Source organism: Chiloscyllium plagiosum, chromosome 32, assembly GCF_004010195.1.
Source record: "Chiloscyllium plagiosum isolate BGI_BamShark_2017 chromosome 32, ASM401019v2, whole genome shotgun sequence".
Lineage (NCBI taxonomy): Eukaryota > Metazoa > Chordata > Chondrichthyes > Orectolobiformes > Hemiscylliidae > Chiloscyllium > Chiloscyllium plagiosum.
Genome location: NC_057741.1, coordinates 38988156 through 39005017, shown reverse-complemented (window position 1 = coordinate 39005017; position 16862 = coordinate 38988156). Strand labels below are relative to the sequence as shown.

The 16862-nt window shown below is 45.4% G+C and overlaps 1 protein-coding gene across 1 annotated transcript in view; it reads left to right on the top strand.

Annotated features, from left to right (window-relative positions):
- LOC122539294 (deoxycytidine kinase-like) overlaps nucleotides 1-16521 on the top strand; it is a 21159-nt gene extending 4638 nt beyond the window's left edge. Inside the window, exons 2-7 of the mRNA XM_043673988.1 lie at nucleotides 1067-1182; nucleotides 5027-5220; nucleotides 8933-9080; nucleotides 12417-12532; nucleotides 14904-15003; nucleotides 16292-16521. Of these exons, the coding sequence (XP_043529923.1) occupies nucleotides 1067-1182; nucleotides 5027-5220; nucleotides 8933-9080; nucleotides 12417-12532; nucleotides 14904-15003; nucleotides 16292-16318 (701 nt within the window). The 3' untranslated portion in view covers nucleotides 16319-16521. The remainder of the gene's footprint in view (nucleotides 1-1066; nucleotides 1183-5026; nucleotides 5221-8932; nucleotides 9081-12416; nucleotides 12533-14903; nucleotides 15004-16291) is intronic.
- The last annotated feature ends 341 nt before the right edge of the window (nucleotides 16522-16862 follow it).

Genomic DNA, 16862 nt, shown 5'->3' with positions numbered 1-16862 from the left:
CCCCCTCCTTATCTCTCTAACCCCCTCTGGCCCCTACACCCCATCCCTATCTCTGTAACCCCCCTACACCCCCTCCCTATCTCTATAACCTCCTCCAGCTCCTACATCCGCTCCCTATCCCCGTTGCCTCCTCCAGGCCTTAAAAACTTCAGATCTCTGAGCTTTTCCAATTCCGTCCTCCGTTATTCCCGATGTTTATCATTCTGCCATTGGTGTTCGTACTTTCCGCTGCCTAGACTCCTCATTCTGGAATTCCAGCTCTCTACCTTGTTTTGTATACCTTTCAGAAACTTTAGGACACAGGAACAGAAGTAGACCATTCTGCCCATCTAATCTCTGCCATTCAATGAGATTGTGGCTGATCTGATAATCCTTAACTCCACTTTGCAGCCTTTTCGCCACAACCCCTTGATTGCCTTCCTGATTTAATGACTCAGCCTGAGTAGCCCTCTGGTGGTAAAGAATTCCATGGGTCCACTCCCCTTGGAGAGAAGAAACTCTTCTTCATCTGTGGCTATAAATGAACTCCTTAAAATATTCCTTTTCTTTCACTCTTTTGGTCACCAGTCCCAACATCCCCTCGTGCATCAACGTTTCTCTGATGACCCCCCTCCTGTAAACATTGCAGGATGTGTTTAATAAAGGTGTAAAATAAATCCGAGTTGTCATTAGGACGCCAGTAGTGATTTGGACAAGGCACCGTCTGATCATGGCGGAGGAATCTTACCCGCTATATTCTTATAGCCATCCGCACAGAGAGGGAAAACCCACTCGGTCCGTCAATGTGGTGTTGGCTCATGGGAAAGAGAAACAGGAGTGGACCATTTGGGCCTGATCCTCCATTAATCCAGATTATGGCTAATCTCCATCCTCGAAGCCACTTTCCTGTTTTGTCTGTTCATCCCATCTGAAAGATCTATCTCCTGTAAACTCTGCAAACTCCTCCCAGACCGCAGAGGAACAGAAGGTCATTCCAATTCTCCAACCCCGCTCCATCTCTCGCGTCACATTTGGTCTCGGAGCCGCCTACTTCAATGAATGACATCTTCTTCAAATATGCTTCCAGCTGCTGGCAAATCGACATTGGTGCAGATTTTGGGGCAGGCCAGTGAGGATTGGGATGTGGTCGCTGAGCCCATCGCCCGTTGGTGTAACGTGCAAACTGAGGGAGACGACTCTGAGGTAAGGGGGTGAGTATTCCGTGGGAGGGAGCGTGCTGCTCATACCCCCACCTCCATCCCCAACCCGCGATGAAGTGTTGGGATCACCAGGCATCTCTTCCAGTGTAACATGCTCCAGGTGACATTGAGGGAGTGGGAGCCAGATTTCTGCCTCTCACTGGGAGCCAGGCGGGCTGGGGTGGGGGGGCAGGGGAGTGAAAACCAGGCACTATAAGACTTTGCCCACATTGGCACTGATGTATACAGCGTCCCCTCCAAATGACACACTTGCCCTTCTTGCCTTTTCAGAGATTGGGAGACACTGCGGATGAAGGGTTTATAGAGTCATAGAGTCACAGAGATGTACAGCACAGAAACAGACCCTTTGGTCCAACCCGACCATGCCTACCTGATGTTCCAACCCAATCTAGTCCCACCTGCCAGCACCCGGCCCATCTCCCTCCAAACCCTTCCTATTCAGACACCCATCCAAATGCCTCTTAAATGTTGGTTCGAAACGTTGACTTTCCTGCTCCTCAGATGCTGCCTGACCGGCTGTGCTTTTCCAGCACCACAATTTTTGACACTGCCTTTTCTGAGATGTCATGTAAAAATGATTGGCTGATCAGAGCAGGAGCATATTCACTGAGATACGCTGCTGGGAAATGTGACAGAGGCAGCTTCAATGGAGGCATTCAAGAGGTGCATTGGATGGTTATCTGGACAGAAATGGTATGCAAGGGTATGGAGAAAAAGCAGGAGATTAGCACTTGTTAGTAGAGGCACAATGGGCCGAATGTTCTCTTGCTGTTCCATAACAATGTGATTCTGTGATATTATGGCCTTCTGACTCTGGCACACCCTTGGTAAGCCAGCTGCAGTGTGGCATAGTTGGGTCTGTTGGCTTGTACATAGACACAATTGCCCGTTAGGTTCTTTTGTTCAATTTTCAGGCAAGCTGCCAATATCAGTCCCTGCTAGCCCACCTTGGACAGAGGCTGGCTAGGGATGATCGGGAAAATGAGGCTGGGGATGGGCAGGGTGGTAGGGGTGGGCAGGGTGCGGGGGCAGGCTTTACCAGCTGCTGTGTTTTATACACTTGCACCTGTCACCGAAAACACAGGGTGATCCAAGTGGGTAGTGTACAATCCAGAGGTTTATAAAGACATAGGTAAGGTGAATAGCCAAGGTCTTTTTCCCAAGGGTGGGGGAGTTTGAAGCTAGAGAGGCATATTTTTAGGGTGAGAGTAGAAAGAATAATAAAGGACCTAAGGGGTAACTTTTTCATGGGGGGGGGTGTGTGTATGGAATGAGCTGCCAGAGGATGTAGTGGAGTCTGGTACAATTACATTTAAAAGGCATCTGGATGGGTACATGAATAGGAAGGGTTTAGAGGGATATGGGTCAAGTGCTGGCAAATGAACCTACATTAATTTAGGATATCGGGTCAGCATGGACAGGTGGGACTAGAGGGTCTGTTCCCCCGCTGTGTGACTCTCTGACTCTGTGTATACAATTCCAATCACAGATCTGTACTGTCCAGACCAAGCTGGTTATTGCAATCATCTCAAACTGGGGTTGGCCACTTAGGAGTGAGGTCGAGGAGAAATGTTTTCACTCCGAGGGTGCTGAGAGAGACAGGAAAGCACAGACTGCAAAACAATCTCCTGTAATGGATACCACTCTAGGCCAGTGTTTGATGCCTGTTCCTAGTTAACCTGGAGAAGGTGGGCGTGAGCTGCCTTCTTGAACAGCTACAATCACTGGGACAAAAGGGCATCCACAATGTCCTTAGGCAGGAAATTCCAGGATTTTGACCCAGCAACACTGAAGGAACAGTGATACCTTTCCAAGCTGGGCTGGGCTGGAGGGTTGATTGAGTTGAACAACACACTGCTCACACAATAACATGGTCAAAGTGGACACGGGAAGACAGATTGGCATTTATGCTCAGAGTGAAAAAGGGCAGACTAGAATGTGAGGCATATCATTTGGCAGGTGTCCTGTTCACATTATGGGGGCGGGGGGGCACATATACAATGATGTAAAGCCCTTTTCTCAAGCACCATCTGACTCCCCTAACCTGTCCCCTCAGCCCAATCATTGCACCCACCCCTCCCACTCACACCCTAAAAGCCCCCGATTCACCTTTTCCAGGGCAACCCTGATCCTCTTCAGACTATGACTGGCAGTGCCCACTACCCAATCGGATTACCCAGTAGGTCCTGAGTATTGGCGGATCTCCTCCTGAGTGGAGGAACAGGATGTGGGGATATTCTTTATGTCAAACAGTGAAACAAATGGACTGTAGACTGGCTGTGTTGTTGAAATGCCAGGAGAGCTTTATAGTTAAGTGGTGCACACTTTTAGCTGTGCAAGACAATATTGCTTTCCAAAGTGGTGAAGGCACTACTTTGAGACAGAACACCAAGAGTCTGTCACCGAAGGGAAATACTACTCAGCGACAGTCCGCGGATTGTTTGAGCTGCTGTCTGTTACAAATACAAAAGTGCTCAGCAGCCAGATATCCAGAGCCTGTGAATTGAAAACATCGTTCTCACCCTGTCTCTCTCCACATGAGAGAGTGAGAAGACAGAAAAACCAAGAAAGGTTAAAACAAAGAATTCCAACAAGAAAAATACCTTGGCCCATCTGATCTGCTATCAGAGTAAGGAATGACCATTGTTTATAGGCCACAGCATATCATCAGCGCTAAAGATCAACCCACTCTAATGGTCTGGCCTCTTCATCTACAGTAGTTTGCCCCCTGTATTTTTCCCCCCCATAATACGGGGCTTTCTGTTATACCGCATGCTTCATCAACACAAATTCACTGAAATGTGATTGACAAATTGGGGACAGTGTTTCTAAAGCGCGAACTTTTAAAATGTGTGTTGGCTGTAACAGGATTACATCACCAACACTTTAAGCGCTGTTTCTGGAGCACATGGGTGGCACAGTGGCTCAGTGGTTAGCACTGCTGCCTCACAGCACCAGGGTCCCAGGTTCGATTCCAGCCTCGGGCTACTGTCTGTGTGGAGTTTGCACATTCTCCCCGTGTTTGTGTGGGTTTTCTCCGGGTGCTCCGGTTTCCTCCCACAGTCCAAAGATGTGCAGGTCAGGTGAATTGGCCATGCTAAATTGCCCATAGTGTTAGGTGCATTAGTCAGAGGGAAATGGGTCTGAATGGGTTACTCTTTGGAGGGTCAGGTTGGGCTGAAGGGCCTTTTTCCACACTATAGGGAATCTAAAAACAAAAGTTGCATAAGAACATACCATCACATTACGGAAGATCTGACTGTACCTGTGTCAAACCCATGGTAGAGTTTCAGTTACAGAATAGTTATTCTTCGTTTTCTCTGTGATTTGCTAAAGTTAAGTGAGCTAATCATAAAACCTGCTGGGAATTGTTTTTTCCCTGATTAGCAGTCAGTCAGGCCATTCGGTTGTCTTGGTGATCTCATGAGGATTTTGTACGTGTTGTCAGAGCTGGTGGAACACGATTTTCAGAGCACTCTTCCCTGTCACTTTCTGACAGATGTCTGATGAAAATTGGCCTCAGGACCTTGAGGAGAACTCCCCTGCACTTGTTCAAAGTCAGAAGTCACACGACACCAGGGTATAGTCCAACATGTTCATTTGAAATCACAAGCTTTTGGAGCATTGCTCCTTCATCAGACTTCACCTCTTTGAGGTCCCCTCTCTTGGTCTCCTTTGCCATGCTAGAAAGTGACCATCTGGGTGGGGACCTGCATGGAGCACTTTCTTTGAAGAAGGTCTCATCAAGTCTTTGTTTTTCCAGTGGTGTGTGTCTTTCTTGCCGTGTATATCATGTCTGTTTAAACTGAACTCCTTGTCTGTTAAAGGAGTTAACTGCATCGCAAAAGAATGGAGGGAACCTGCTGCAAATGATGTACGACAAGCCAGAACGCTGGTCCTACACCTTTCAGAACTATGCCTCTTTAAGCAGAATACGGTCACAGCTCAGGCCCCTCAGCGACAGAGTGAAAGATTCTGCCCAGCCAGTTCAATTCTTTGAGCGATCTCTGTACAGTGACAGGTAATGAGGCACCTCAGAGGTTTCTCGTGTGTTTGTGAATTTATTCATTTCTCCCCCTCCATCCGCCAGTAACACAAGGAGTCAGCTGTCTGTCAGTCAATCACTCTCTCAGCACACTGTCACTTCATGGTAAAAACAATGACTACAGATGCTGGAAACCAGATTCTGGATCAGTGGTGCTGGAAGAGCACAGCAATTCAGGCAGCATCCGAGGACAGGCAAAATCGACGTTTCGGGCAAAAGCCTGATGAAGGGCTTTTGCCCGAAACGTCGATTTTGCCTGTCCTCGGATGCTGCCTGAATTGCTGTGCTCTTCCAGCACCACTGATCCAGACACTGTCACTTCATGTCCCACTCCAGAGAATAACGCATAAATTCCACACTGACACTGAGCACAGGGTGCAGCAATATCAGAGGCACTGTCCTTCAGTAAAGCTGTTAAACTGGGCTCCTGCCTGTCCTCGCTGCAGAAGATTCCATGGCAGTATTTCTAGGAAGACATTCTGGGACATTTGCCCTTGTGTCCCAGACAGTACTTTATCTCTCAGTCATCACAACGAGAACAGATTATCACATTGTCACATTGTTGTTCGGGGTGGGAGGGGAAGTTAGCTGTGTGCGAATTGGCTGCCATCTTTCTTACATTACAACAACAACTACACTTTGGACGTTCTTTATTGAATGTCCTGTGGTTTATAAAAGTTGCTATATAAATACAAATATTTCTTCCTTTGCAGAATTAAAAATCACACAGCACCAGGTTATAGTCCAACAGGTTTAATTGGAAGCACTAGCTTTCGGAGCGACACTCCTTCATCAGGTGATTGTGGAGTATAAGATCGTAGGACACAGAATTTATAGCAAAGGTTCACAGTGTGATGTAACTGAGATGATATATTGAAAAAGACCTGGATTATTTGTTAAGTCTCTCATCTTTTAGAATGACCATGTTGGTTTCAGTTCAGTTTTCATATGTGAATCCCAGAACTTTCTTAAAGTTACATTCTCAAGTGAACATTAACAATAGGTGCCATGTCGGCCCAGATAATGCATTGAAGGTGTGAGATGCCCTGTGTGAGGCTGTCTGTGCCCCAATGTTCAGACTGATTCTAATCTAAAAAGACATTTACAGAATCTTACATGGATTCATGCAGTTTTTGAGCAAAATAAAATGTAATTCTGCAAGTACAAATTTCCCTCACAAACTTATATATGTGTGTGTGCATGTGGGTGTGTGTGTGGGATGGGGTGGGGGTTATTAGTGTGTTTGTGGGGGTAGCGTCTGTTAGTGTCTGTGAGAGTGTGTGTATGTATGTGAGTGTAAAGGGGTATAAGTCTGTGAGAGGGTGTGTATGTGTGTGTGTGAGTGTGGGAGTGTATGTGTGAGCATATGAGAGAGAGCTTGTGTATGAGAGAGGGTCTGCGTGAGTGTTTTGGTCTGTAGGAGTGTTTGTGTATGCGTCTGTCTGTGAGTGCGTGTCTGTGTATGTGTGTATAGTGCAGTGGGGTCACCTGTAGTGTGACATGAACCCAAGGTCCCGGTTGAGGCCCTCCCCACCGGGACCGAACTTGGCTATCAGCCTCTGCTTGGCGACAACGCAACATTGAGCAGCGCTCCGAAAGCTAGTGCTTCCAAATAAACCTGTTGGACTATAACCTGGTGTTGTATGATTTTTAACTTTGTCCACCTCAGTCCAATACCGGCTCCTCCACATCATTCCTTTGCAGAAGCATTGTAGGGAAATATCGGTTTAATTTGTCCTGAATGTCGTGAAGTCAACCCAGGGACAGAGAGCCTGCTCCAGTGGTGTTCCCTCTGACTGCAAACAGTGTTAGTCACAGCTGCTATGGAACTGTATACATGAGGAAGTCACCAGAGAGCAGAATAAGGTAATGTGTCCCCACTCATGGTTAAATAGCCAGTTGAACACACTATTGACCATACCAGCTGCCCATGGGAAAGCTTTTTGGGAAAGGAAAGAGTTGGAGGAAGTAAAAATGAAGACTTTAACGTTATTCAGGGACAGGAATACCTTTTTATTTATTCATCCAGGGGCCTGTCCCTCGTTGCCCCTTGAGAAGGTGGGGGTGAGCTACCTGTGTCTGCGTGGGTTTCCTCCGGGTGCTCCGGTTTCCTCCCACAATCACAAAGATTTAGGGTGTAGGTTTGCTCGCTGAGCTGTAGGTTTGATATCCAGACATTTCATTACCTGGCTCGGTAACATCATCAGTGGCGACCTCCAAGTGAAGAGAAGCTGTTGTCTCCTGCTTTCTATTTATATGTTTGTCCTGGGTGGGGTTCCAGGAGATAACAGCTTCACTTCATTTGGAGGTCGCCACTGATGATGTTACCTAGCCAGGTAATGAAATGTCTGGATATCAAACCTACAGCTCAGCGAGCAAACCTACACCCTAAACCTCAACCTGAGCTACAAACCTTCACAAACCTTGCAATCACAAAGATGTGCAGGTTAGGTGAACTGGCCATGCTAAATTGCCCGTAGTGTTGGGTGAAGGGGTAAATGTAGGAGAATGGGTCTGGGTGGGTTACTTTTCAGAGGGTCAGTGTGGACTTGTTGGGCCGAAGGGCCTGTTTCCATACTGTAGGGATTCTAATCTAATCATGTGCCTTAGGAAGACTCACAAGGCCCTTAGGGAGGGAATTCCAGGATTCTGACCCAGTGACAGTGAAGGAACAGCAATATATTTCCAAGTCAGGATGGTGAGGGGCTGGGAGGGGAACTTGCAGGGGGTGGTGTTCCCATGTATCTGCTGCCTTGTCCTTATAGTAGTCAGAGGCAAAGTTTCCTCTAAGCTGCTCGATAACAGTCTCTCGATGGTTCCGTGTGCAGTAATCACTGTGCCAACACCAATTATCATATTGACTACTGGTTCCCGAAACCATTACCATGCACAGAGATCGGAGCTCCAGGCAAATGGAAAAAGAATTAAAGGGAATGCTGATCACAGGTTTGGAAGGTGCTGTCAAAGGAACCTTGATGAGTTGCCACAATGGATTCTGTAGGTGGTACTCACTGCTTTCACTGTGCAGCAGTGCTGAGAACAGTGAATGTTAAAGCTAGTGGATGTGGTGCTAACCAAGCGGCCGCTTTGTCCTGGATGGTATTGAGCTTCTTGAGTGTTATTGGAGCTGCCCCCATCCAGGTAAGTGGGGAGTATTTCATCACACTCTTGACTTGTAACTTGTAGATGGTGGGCTTTGGGGAGTCAGGTGAGTTACTTTCTGTAGGATTGCCAGCTTCTGACCTGTTTTTATAGCCACTGTGTTTATGTGGTAAGCCCAGTTCAGTTTCTGGTGAATTGTAACCCCAGGATGTTGATAGTAGAGATTCAACGATGACAATGCCATTGAATGTCAATAGTCAGTGTTTAGAATTTCCCTTATTATTTAACAGAAAAGGGCTCTTAATAAGTGAGAGGGAGAGAAAGGAATAGAAAGTTATGTTGAAAGGGAGAGGTGGGTCCTGTGAGGTACAGACCAGAGGGGCCAAATGGCCTGTTCTGTATTGTGAAACTTTCTGTATCTCTGATGATGATGATGAGTAAATCCTCTCCCTCTCACAGTGATCCAATTCTCTGTGATAATGCTTTATAGGGGTCTTTGTTCAGCAGAACAGTTACATTTATAGCAATCAGAACAGCAGGTGGACAACTGATATTAATCTACGTTTCGATTTTATTCCATTCACAGATATGTCTTTGCTTCCAATCTTTATGAATCTGAGTACATCAATGAGACTGAGTGGATTATGTACCAGGACTGGCACGGCTGGATACACAGCTACTTTGGTAAAAATATCGAACTCAGTGGCATCGTCTATCTCCGGGCAACACCTGAGGTGAGGGTTTCTGACAGTCTGGATCCTAGCTGTCCCAGCCATTGAATTGCAAACCAGGATCCCTGACACCATGTCCCCTTCCTTTCAAAACCAGTGAAACAGACCTCTGTATACCTGGCAATTAATGAGCTATGTGAGAGAAAAACATAGTGCAAAGTTGCTAGATTGACTGGAGGGTGGCTAATACGGTGCTATAATCCTAGAAAGGTGGTAAGGAAAAGCCAGGGAACAATAGACCAGTGAGCCTGATGTTAGTGGTCTGAATGTTGTTGAACGGGATCCTGAAGGACAGGAATGACACACATTTGGAAAGGCAAGGCCTGATTAGAGATAGTCAACATGGTTTTGTGTGTGGGGAATTGTGCCTCACTAATTTGATTGAGTTTTTTGAAGGGGAGAAGATTGATGTGGGCAGAGCGGTAGACTTGTCTCTATGGACTTCAGCAAAGCCTTTAACAAGGTTCTTCATGGTAGACTGCTTTGCAAGGTTAGATCACATGAAATCTGGGAGAGCTAGCCAATTGGATCCAAAATTGACTCGAAGGTAAGAAGAGTGGTGGTGGAGGATTATTTTTCAAATCGAAGGCTTGTGACTAGCAAGGATCAATGCTGGGTCCACTGCTTTTCATCATTTATATAAATGCTTAGAATGTGAATATAGGAGGTAAAGTCAGTAAGTCTGCAGATGACGCCAAAATTGGAGGTGTACTGGACAGTGAAGAAGGTTATCTCAGAGTACATCAGGACCTTGATCAGATGGGTCAATGGGCTGAGGAGTAGCAGATGGAGTTTAATTTAGATAAATGCGAGGTACTGCACTTTGGAAAGGCAAATCAGAGCAGGACCTATACACTTAATGGTAAGGTCCTGGGGAGCGTTGCTGAACAAAGACACCTTGGAGGTCAGGGTCATTGTGCCTTGAAAGTGGAGTCACGGGAAGACAGGATAGTGAAGAATGCATTTGATATGCTTTCCTTCATTAGTCAGTACATTGAGTATTGGAGTTGGGAGGTCATGTTGCAGCTGTACAAGACATTGGTTAGGTTACACTTTTGGAATATTGCATTTAATTCTGGTCTCCTTCCTATTGGAAGGATGTTGTGAAACTTGAATGGGTTCAGAAAAGATTTAAAAGGATATTGCCAAGGTTGGAGGATTTGAGCTATAGGGAGACGCTGAACAGGCTGGGGCTATTTTCCCTGGAGTGTCGGAGGCTGAGGGGTGACCCTGAGGGGTGACCTTATAAAATCATGAGGGGCATGGATAGGGTGAACAGACAAGCTATTTTCCCTGGTGTGGGGGAGTCCAGAATTAGAGGGCATAGGTTCAGGGTGAAAGGGGAAAGACTTAAAAGGGACCTAAGGGGCAAATGTTTCACATAGAGGGTGGTACGTGTATGGAATGAGCTGCCAGAGGAAATGGTGGAGACTGGTACAATTACAGCATTTAAAAGGCAGCTGGATGGGTATATGAATAGGAAGGGTTTAGAGGGATATGGACCAAATGTTGGTATATAGGACTAGATTAATTTAGGATACCTGATTGGCATTGATGGGTTGGACTGAAGGGTCTGTTTCCATGCTGTACATCTCTATGACTCTTTGCCACCCATTATCTTCACCAAAACTCATCAAAAACGAAATTTGCCAAAACCTCCCTCCCCTGGAGTACAGGTAATTCCAGTCCAACGTACATCATCATGAGAAAATGACAGGGAGAGATGGTACAGTTTTTCTGTCAAATCTGTCACTTAGAAAATGAGTATTAGCCCAATCATACACGTCAATGTAATCACCTAGGAGAGGCCACCTCAGTACCCTCAGGTATGCTCCCTCAGCACTGACCCTCTGACAGTGCAGCACTCCCTCAGCACTGATCCTCCGACAGTGCGGCACTCCCTCGGTACTTATTTCTTGACAGTGCGGCACTTCCTTGGTACTTATTTCCTGACAGTGCGGCACTCCCTCAGTACTGACCCTCTGACAGTGCGGCACTCCCTCAGCACTGACCCTCTGACAGTGTGCACTCCCTCAGTACTTATTTCCTGACAGTGCGACACTCCCTCGGTATTGACCCTCTGACAGTGTGCACTCCCTCAGTACTTATTTCCTGACAGTGCGACACTCCCTCAGCACTGACCCTCTGACAGTGTGCACTCCCTCAGTACTTATTTCCTGACAGTGCGGCACTCCCTCGGTACTTATTTCCTGACAGCGCGGCACTCCCTCGGTAATGACCCTCTGACAGTGCAGCACTCCCTCGGTACTTATTTCCTGACAGTGCGACACTCCCTCGGTACTGACCCTCTGACAGTGTGCACTCCCTCAGTACTTATTTCCTGACAGTGCGACACTCCCTCGGTACTGACCCTCTGACAGTGCAGCACTCCCTAGGTACTTATTTCCTGACAGTGCGACAAGTGCGACACTCCCTCGGTACTGACCCTCTGACAGTCTCAGTACTTATTTCCTGACAGTGCGACACTCCCTCGGTACTGACCCTCTGACAGTGCAGCACTCCCTAGGTACTTATTTCCTGACAGTGCGACACTCCCTCGGTACTGACCCTCTGACAGTGTGCACTCCCTCAGTACTTATTTCCTGACAGTGCGGCACTCCCTCAGTACTGACCTTCTGACAGTGTGCACTCCCTCAGTACTTATTTCCTGACAGTGCGGCATTCCCTCGGTACTTATTTCCTGACAGTGCATTGCTCCCTGTGAACTGTCCCTTCAAATTTACTGCCAAGTTCTGATTGTATTGTACCCCAATTAAAGCATCCAATTGTTGTAAATGCTTTCACATTGTAACCTGTCATCCACAGAGACTGGAGGCCAAATCCTCTTCATACTGTGACAAATTCAAACCCAGTTCTCAGAGACTCAAAGCGTATACTGAGGCACAACAAATTCATCGAGTTTGACAATTGCCTCAAGGTCTTAAAAGAATGTGTGAATACATTCCATGGATCCAACAAGAGGCTTGGCGTGGTCTTGATGGGCCGAATGGCCTGCTTCCATACTGTAGGGATTCTGTGAAAGTTTGGGTTGGCAATGAATTGTTGGCACACAACACCTTCTCCAACACAACAAGCTACTAAACTCAGCAGGGTTTATAGGCAGACAGATAGAGATGTCATTGACTGAGACAATTGGAAAGGAAGGTTCATTTGTAGTTGATAGTGACTGCTCTGAATGGACAAGTGGGTGAGAGGTCATTGAGATGATAATGGGAAGAAGGCTGTAGGTGGGGAGAATATAAGTTTCAAAGCAAGGACTGGAGTATTTTGGAAGATAAAATATTTTCTGGAGAACCTGCATAGCTATTTGTTTTTCAGAATTGTATGAAGAGGCTGACCCTGAGAGGTCGCCCGGAAGAGAGAGGAATCCCAATGGAATATCTGGAAAAGCTTCACGTCAAACATGAGTGCTGGCTGCAACACAGGACAATGAGGTCAGTGCAATGTTCTTTACCTTCCTCCGATTTGAAAAGTATTCAAATTTTACGGAGCTGTAGACAGATCAATACGTGGATTCAGTAGTAGGGAAACAACAACTGCAGTGAATTGCAAGTGGGGTTCCTGAGGTTGAAAGAACATTAAAAATTTTAAGAGGAGTTAGAATCAGAGAACATAGGAAAAGACCTTATGGTGCAGTGATAGTGTCCTTATCTCTGAGCTAGGTGTCTCTGCAGAGATGATTTTTAAAAAGCAACACTGGTGAGTCAAGGGTCCAGAAACAAAGAATAAAAAGTACTGTCTTCTCATATCCATTGAATTTCCTGTTGACAAAGCTGAACTGCTCCTGGGTGTAGATTGGTGATAAATATCTAGGTCTCATTCCAAACAACTTGCATTTGAGTTGTTGGGGACTGGTCAGAGTCCACTTCTCCAGGTTTTATCAGGTAGCCAGAAATACTGGTACAGAGGAACCTCGATTATCCAAAGGACATGGGCGGGGTGTTTTTTTTTGGTTAATCGAATTCTGGATAATTGAATGCTGGATGACACAGTTTAGCCAAGCATCAGGACATTGCGATCTTGCCGGATAATCTGACAGTCTAGATAATCAAATGCTGGATAATTGAGGTTCCTCTGGATTTTTGGAAACTTGACCATGTTCCAAAGAGCATCTGCTGAGAAACAGGATTTCAGGAAAGAGCTCTGAAACTGCTGGTGTATTTTCTGTGTTTGTAAAACAGAATTTTAACAACAAAAATTTCAAAGTCAGATTTTTCCAGCAATTAAGGCAAAACACCCCACCTTTTATCTCCTTGAAAGTTTTGCTTGGCTGTTTCTCCAAAGTCACCTAATTTTTAGTAAACAGTAGTTAAACCATTGCATTAATCTATTGGTTTAATTTGTTAGTTATGGAAAAATTTCATGGTAAAAACTATTTTCGATTCAGAGAATGTCCGACTGGTTCAAAGTCTTCCAGTTTTTCCCAGATACTCCTTAATAATAAATATGTATTCCCAATACTACCCTCGCTGCTCTTTCCCTCTGGTCCTGCAATTTTATCCCTTATGCAAGTTCCTGTTGAACATACTTCCACTGTTCATTCCTGATCAGTATAAATCTATGTCAGTTTTTCCTGTTGCCCATGGCTTTTGCCCAGTTACCTTTTTCCAAGATATTTTAAAGCTGTTTAAAATCTGGAGCTAAGAAAGAAAAAAGGCTAACCTAAGTATGTAACCATTGTCCATTGTTGTAAAAACCCATCGGGTTCACTAATGTCCTTCAGGGAAGGAAATCTGCCATCCTTACCTGATCTGGCCGACACGTGACTCCAGACCCACAGCAGTGGGGTTGTCTCTTAACTGCCCCCTGGGGGCCTAGGGATGGGTAATGATGTCCTCAAACCCATGAATGATTTAAAAAAGTAGGATTTCGTGCAGGTTTGATGGGCTGAATGGACTCTTTACGTGTTATTTTATGTTCCTGTAGAAATAAGGGGTTTAACTTTTCATCTTATTCAGTTCCGGTCTCCCTGCTATCAGAAATATGTTGTCAAACTTGAAAGAGTGCTGAAAAGATTTACAAGAATATTGCCAGGGTTGGAGGGTTTGAGCTATAGGGAGAGGCTGAACAGACTGGGGCTGTTTTCTCTAGAGCGTCAGAGGCTGAGAGGTGACCTTATATAGGTTTATAAAATCATGAAGAGCATGGATAGGGTAAATAGACAAAGTCTTTTCCATGGGGTGGGGTGTTCAGAACTAGAGGGCATAGGTTTAGGGTGAGTGGGGAAATATTTAAAAGGAACCTAAGGGACAACTTTTTCACACAGAGGATGTTATGTGTGTGGAATGAGCTGCCAGAGGAAGTGGTGGAGGCTGGTACAATTACAACATTTAAAAGGCATCTGGATGGGTATATGAATAGGAAGAGTTTACAGAGATATGGGCCAAGTGCTGGCAAATGGGACTAGATTAGGTTGGGACATCTGATCATTATGGAAGGGTTGGATCGAAGGGTCTGTTTCCATGCTGTACAGCTCTATGACTCTATCACTATCTTTTTTTTAGATTAGATTACAGTGTGGAAACAGGCCCTTCGGCCCAAGTCCACACCGACCCGCCGAAGCGAAACCCACCCATACCCCTACATTTACCCCTTACCTAACACTACAGGCAATTTAGTATGGCCAATTCATCTGACCCTGCACATCTTTGAATTGGCGCTTACCCCACTTGGCAGCCCAGATGAAGATTGTCAATGGAACAAAGCCTTATGGGAATGAATACAGAGACGTTGAAAGTAGGCTTACATGGAGTGCAAATATTTGGTTTATTTGACGCTCAGTTTAATTCCATGTTCTAATTTCAGGCTTCATTTTGACTACTTGACGAGAGTTCCAGTTTTGACATTGGACGTTAATGAAGATTTCAAAGACAATGAAGCTCAGTGTAATGACCTCATTGAAAAGGTACCTCAAAGTGATCAAATATCAAATTGTTGTCACTTGGCAAACACAGTAATGGCAAAGTCATCCGTGCTGGTGATGTTGTTTGGGAGATTGATCTGCCAAAACTAACCCTATTTTAAGTTCAATGTAGAGACATTTCCAAAATGAACTTTTTAACAGGGCTTTGAGAGAGTGCGCTGCTGAATCTGTAATACTCACAGTGTTACTCCAAAAATTAGTTTCCCAAATGCACAGGAAAATTGATCTTCTGTTTTTCTGAAATGAGGAAGATTAAAGAGAAAATATTAATAATTAAAAATATTAAAGTTTTTTATTCACTTGTGGGACAAGGGGGTCGCTGTCTGGGTCAACATTTACTGCCCGTCCTTAGTTGCCCCTTGAGAAGGTGGGAGTGAGCTGCCTTCTTGAACTGTTGCAGTCCACGTGCTGTAGGTTGACCCACAATGTCCTGAGGGAGGGAATTCCATGATTTCGACCCAGTGACAGTGAAGGAATGGTGATATGTTTCCAAGTCAGGATGGTGTGGGTCTTAGAGGGGAACCTGCAGGGAGTGGTGTTCCCATGTAGCTGCTGTCCTTGTCCTTGTAGACAGAAGTGGTTGTGGGTTTGGAAGGTGCTGTCTAAGGAGCTTTGGTGAATGTTTCCAGTGTATCTTGTAGTTAATACACACTACTGCTACTATTGCTTTACTAGTCTGTGAGATAGCTCTCCCAATGTTAGCACTAGGTGATAATTAGGAGGACTTTGCAGGTCAGACAGAGCTGAGTTTGTCATTATTATTTCGAGTGCCTAGATCAATGCCAGGTTGGATGGGATGGTGGCTCAGTGGTTAGCACTGCTGCCTCACAGCACCACAGACCCGGGTTCGATTCCAGCCTCGGGCAACTATCTGCATGGAGTTTGCACATTCTCCCCGTGTCTGTGTGGGTTTCCTCCAGGTGCTCCGGTTCCCTCCCACAGTCCAAAGGTGTGAAGATTAGGTGAATTGACCATTCTAAATTGTCTGTAGTGCTCAGGGATGTGGGATACTAGATATGGTGAGGGTCTGGATCTCGATTTGGGTGGGATGTTCTTCATAGAAACAGTGTGGACTCGATGGGATGAATGGCCTTCTTCCACACTATAGAGATTCTATTTTTTTAAGGTTTGTTCCAACTCACTGGCTCATTGAACCACTTCAGAAGGCAGTTTCGAGAGGGAAGTTTGAATAAGATATCTTTATTCTGAGAGCTGTCTCCGAGTCTCGGATTCTGACCTTTAAAAACTCTTCAAATATTTTCTCTTACAGATCAAGGGATTTCTGCATTCTTTGTAACATTTATAAATTCTGTGCAACACAACATTGGAGCCAGTAGAGAAACACGAGGGCAGAGAACAGCTGAAATAAGGACACTTCACATTTCTAATTCTCACGTATTGATATTTTACTGTGTGAATTTTGCAGTTTCTAGATGCCAACATTATGATGTCAAGATAGAATGAAATAACTATTTCTTATAATTAATTGTTTTGAATAAAAAGAGCAACATAAACATGAACTCACTTCCATCAATGTCTGCCTTCACACAATGGATTCAAGCTGCGATTAATTGGATAGAATAATCTCCTATAGTTTTGAATAGTGATGACCACATTGGGGTGGGTATAGGAGGATTCATCATGAACTGGTGAACAGGTTGGTTCTGACTAAAACCACACGAAAGTGAGGACTGCAGATGCTGGAGATCAGAGTCGAGTGTGTGTTGCTGGAAAAGCGCAGCAGGTCAGGCAGCATCCGCTGAGCAGGAAAATCGACGTTTCAGGCAAAAGCCCTTCATCAGGAATGAGGCTGTGAGCTGAGGGGGCAGAGAGATAAATGG